Below are 5,000 nucleotides of genomic sequence, written 5' to 3'. Positions count from 1 at the left end.
GACACAGACTACTTAAACGAACATCTCAAGGGATACAATTTACAACAAATAGGGAGTAGACTTAGGGAACATCATTGACGAAGAGGTGGGTTTTTAACTTGGCTCTAAAGGAGTCCAGAGTGGGGGCAGACTTGATGGCGTAAATGACAGTACCTGTCAGGTCTATCCATTATTGTTATGTTCTTCTTCTATCACTGAGACTGCCAGTGGCCCCGGGCCTGAGCTGGATTACTCTTCCTGCTCCGACTGGTGGATTGATGATTCACTTGCTTAGTCAAATGTATCGATTGTATGTCGCACACACAGACACACACACTCTCACACACACACACACACACACACACACTCACACACAAACACACACACACACTCACACACAAACACACGCACACACACACACACTCACACACAAACACACGCACACACACACACACACTCACACACAAACACACACACACACACACACACACACACACACACACTCACTCTCACACATTTGAATACTTTATTTGGTTCCACAAATTATATTACACAAACAGGGAATCAAATATTTCGGGGCTAAGCAGCACTGAACACTCAAGGGTACACATAACACCTCCTTCTCCACACGGCCAAGCTGCCAATAATAGCGGAGACAGAGCAACATTTGGCAACCTGTTTGGCCTTTCTTTTAGTCATTGCAGCAATTCTCAGACCCCTCATGGTGCATTTATATACATGGCCCAGACTTCCAAATACAAGTACCGGTATACAGAATTTACACTTGTACCCAAAGCCAGGGGAGGCTGGTTCATTAGGGGCAATTGTGCAATGCCCCACCAAAGGGAGAAGAGAGAGATTTTTTTTCTATGACTTCTAGACAGTGTTGCTTCTGAATATCATAGTCCAATCAGCTAGTGTTCTGTGGAGTATATCATAGTCCAATCAGCTAGTGTTCTGTGGAGTATGTTCCAATCAGCTTCAAGTCCCGCCCCTTTCGGGGCAACTTTCAGTCTACTCGAAGTTGCACTAGGCTGTTCTCGTAGACTTGCATGTAAAATCTATTTTGGTAACTTCAGGCCATTCGGTCGATTGTCTATGGGGTTTTGGGACATGCACAAAGAATCGTACGTGCTTACGTCATATCCGGCGTCACGTTCGTGACGGTAAAACCGAGGATTTACGAGGGGTTGGTATGAGAAGAAAACATGGCTAGCGGGATGTGAAGTAACAAATGCGTTGTTCTGCTTTCCACTACCGGACTTTGTAAACAAATTGAACAAATGGATTAGAAGGAGGCATCTTTTGTTCCCAACTTGATATTGCAACTGGACCTATTACCGAAGTCAAACTTGTGTAAGTAAGTGAATCATCTGTCCTTCAGTCATGATAGGAAAACCAAATCGATGCTGGGAGAAGGAATGGCAGACTGTATTCTGATTGTATCTTCTATGCTCTTTGTATGTTTCTATGCTCTTTGTATGTTTCTATGCTCTTTGTATGTGTCTTGGTGTAGGAGAAACGTAGGACCACGTTTGAAACAAGTGTTTCGGTACACGTTGACGTGTAGAAACTGTAGAGAGAAAATTGTAGAAATTGTAGAGAAAACTGGGGGGGTAGAGGTGATGAAGAGGTCTGTACAGGGGGGGGTAGAGGTGATGAAGAGGTCTGTACAGGGGGGTAGAGGTGATGAAGAGGTCTGTACAGGGGGGGTAGAGGTGATGAAGAGGTCTGTACAGGGGGGTAGAGGTGATGAAGAGGTCTGTACAGGGGGGGTAGAGGGGATGAAGAGGTCTGTACAGAGGGGTAGAGGGGATGAAGAGGTCTGTACAGGGGGGTAGAGGGGATGAAGAGGTCTGTACAGGGGGGTAGAGGGTATGAAGAGGTCTGTACAGGGGGGTAGAGGGGATGAAGAGGTCTGTACAGGGGGGTAGAGGGGATGGAGAGGTCTGTAGAGGAGGGTAGAGGGGATGGAGAGGTCTGTAGAGGAGGGTAGAGGGGATGGAGAGGTCTGTACAGGGGGGGTAGAGGGGATGAAGAGGTCTGTACAGGGGGGTAGAGGGGATGAAGAGGTCTGTAGAGGAGGGTAGAGGGGATGAAGAGGTCTGTAGAGGAGGGTAGAGGGGATGAAGAGGTCTGTACAGGGGGTAGAGGGGATGGAGAGGTCTGTACAGGGGGGTAGAGGGGATGGAGAGGTCTGTACAGGGCGTAGAGGGGATGGAGAGGTCTGTACAGGGGGGTAGAGGGGATGGCGAGGTCTGTAGAGGTGGGTAGAGGGGATGGAGAGGTCTGTAGAGGTGGGTAGAGGGGATGAAGAGGTCTGTAGAGGTGGGTAGAGGGGATGAAGAGGTCTGTACAGGGGGGTAGAGGGGATGAAGAGGTCTGTACAGGGGGGTAGAGGGGATGGCGAGGTCTGTACAGGGGGGTAGAGCTATTCTCATGCTAAAATTGACTGTAAATCCAGATTTTAAAGTTGATATTCTTCCCCGTGGAGCATGCCCCCATAACCTGTGCCCCACCCAAACATTTTAGCACCAGCCGCCACTGCCCAAAGCTGGTTATCGTACCAAGTAGTGGTTGGTATTTCTGGTCCATGTACAGGTCAAAGGGGCAGCCTACTTCTACAATCAGCACCTCCTTCTGGCTGGTGTCAACAAAGACAACATCAGGTGTATTTGCGATGTTGGCAAAAACGTCATTGGTAAAACCAAACCCCCCCCCCACACACACACACACACACACACACACACACACACACACACACACACACACACACACACAGACACACACACACATTGGCTCTTGACATGGTTGGTTGACGTGGTTCCTCTGGTGTTGTCCAGGCTACACTCAGGAGCTGACGTACCGCAAGGTCGACGGCTCCTACAGCCTGTGGACGCACACGCCCAGCAGCACCTGGTGAGCCCCTTACCCCCTGAACCCTGACCCCTGACCTCGACACGACCCCTGACCCCACTCAACTACTCTGACCATAGACATCACAACACATTTCTATGTTTAATTAAATGGTTAACACTAGAACAGCCGTGAGGAAAGATTTTGCACTTGATTAAATTTCAGGACCATCTTTGCACTTGATTAAATTTCAGGACCCTCCTTTCATGACTTGTCCTAGATATGTGGCGTTCCACCACCCAGTATCCTAACATTTTCAAAACCACATCAGGATAAGCTAGTATGAAGCTATTTTGAAGTTTTTCTGTGTAGGAGGAAGCAGGCTAATTTACAAGCGGCCAACTAGTGGTCGTTGTGTGTAAGTAGCAGCTTGAGCATTGTAAAGAGGGGGCCCAAGGCGGCTCTACTAGTAGGTAAAAAAGGCACGGCTGTTCTAGTGTTAAACTGTCACTTAGATTCAACTGTCACTTTCAAATTTGAACTAAGATTTGACAGTTGGTGATGTGGTGTTCTAGTGTCAGTGACCCCACCCATGGCTGTTCTAGTGTTAAAGAGATAGCTTGAATAAGTGACACACTGTTCTAGTGTTAAATGCTTAAATGCAGTTTGTCCAGGTCCCTAACGCCTGCCTTGTCCTGCTCTCATTCCCATCTCCTGCTCGCTCCCTCCCCACCCCCTCTTCCTTCTCCTCCTCCTCCTCCTCCTCCTCCTCCTTTTGCCCCCCCCTTCTCCCCTTCCTCCTCCTTTTGCCCTGCCCCCCTCTTCCACTCCTCCTCCTCCTCCTCCTCCCCTTCCTCCTCCTTTTGCCCTGCCCCCCCTCTTCCTCCTCCTCCTTTTGCCCTGCCCCCCCCCCTCTTCCTCCTCCTCCTTTTGCCCTGCCCCCCCCCTCTTCTTCCTCCTCCTTTTGCCTTGCCCCCTCTTCCCCTCCTCCTCCTCCTCCTCCTCCTCCTCCTCCTCCTCCTCCTCCTCCTCCTTTTGCCTTGCCCCCTCTTCCCCTCCTCCTCCTCCTCCTCCTCCTCCTCCTCCTTTTGCCTTGCCCCCTCTTCCCCTCCTCCTCCTCCTCCTCCTCCTCCTCCTCCTCCTCCTCCTTTTGCCCTAATCCCCCTCTTCCCCCACTTCTCCTCCTCCTCTTAACTCCCCCCCCCCTCCCCTCCCAGGCTGACTGCGTATGTCACCAGAGTGTTTGCGATGGCCAGCAGCCTCATCGGCGTGCAGAAGAGCGTGCTCTGCGGCGCCACCCGGTGGCTGGTCGCGAACACGCAGCAGCCCGACGGAACCTTCAAAGACCTCGGACCCGTCTACCACGCTGAGACGCTGGTAGGATGATGAAGGGGGTTTCTCTCTCTCTCTCTCTGTTTATCTCTACCTCTCTCTCTCTACCTCTAACTCTCTCTCTCTACCTCCCTCTACCTCTCACGATTCCGATCGAGTTCTCTCTACCTCTCTCTCTCTCTCTTTCTCCCTTCCTCTCTCTCTACCTCTCTCTCTCTACCTCTCTCAGTACCTCTCTCTCTCTACCTCTCTCTCTCCCTCCCTCTCTCTCTCTCTACCCCTCTCTCTCTCTCTCCCTCTCTCTCTCTCTCTCTACCTCTCTCTCTCTACCTCTCTCTCTCTCTACCTCTTTCTCTCTACCTACCGAAGATATAATAACAATAGAGATTGTGTATGTGTGTGTGTGTGTGTGTGTGTGTGTGTGCGTAGGACACAGACGCGTCCCTGACGGCCTTCGTCCTCATCGCCCTGCAGGAGGCCACGCCCCTCTGTCAGCAGGAGGTCCTGGTGAGGAGACACACACACACACACACACACATACATACATACATACATACATACACACACACATACACACTTACTCTCTCTCTCCAACTCTCACTCCACCTCCCTCCCTCACCCTCCCCTCCCCTCACCCTCCCCTCCCCTCCTCCCCTCCTCCCCTCCCTCCCTTCCCTCCCTCCCTCCCTTCCCTCCCCTCTCCTTCCCTCCCTCCCACCCTCCCCTCCCCTCCCCTCCTCCCCTCCCTCCCTCCCCTCCCTTCCCCCCTCCCTTCCCTCCCCTCTCCTTCCCTCCCTCCCTCCCTCCTTCCCCCCTCCCTTCCCTCCCTCCCT

The 5,000-nt window shown here is 51.6% G+C and overlaps 1 protein-coding gene across 1 annotated transcript in view; it reads left to right on the top strand.

The window, feature by feature from the left end:
• LOC308159661 (complement C3-like) overlaps nt 1–5,000 on the top strand; it is a 76,809-nt gene that overhangs the window by 52,627 nt on the left and 19,182 nt on the right. The window contains 3 exon segments of the mRNA XM_080533477.1: nt 2,823–2,898; nt 4,053–4,212; nt 4,597–4,674. Of these exon segments, the coding sequence (XP_080389603.1) occupies nt 2,823–2,898; nt 4,053–4,212; nt 4,597–4,674 (314 nt within the window).

The sequence above is a fragment of the Nansenia antarctica genome (assembly GCF_963989245.1).
Source record: "Nansenia antarctica genome assembly, chromosome: 6".
Taxonomy (NCBI): domain Eukaryota; kingdom Metazoa; phylum Chordata; class Actinopteri; order Argentiniformes; family Microstomatidae; genus Nansenia; species Nansenia antarctica.
Note: the sequence above shows the minus strand (reverse complement) of the source record. Positions and strands in the feature narration are given on the sequence as shown.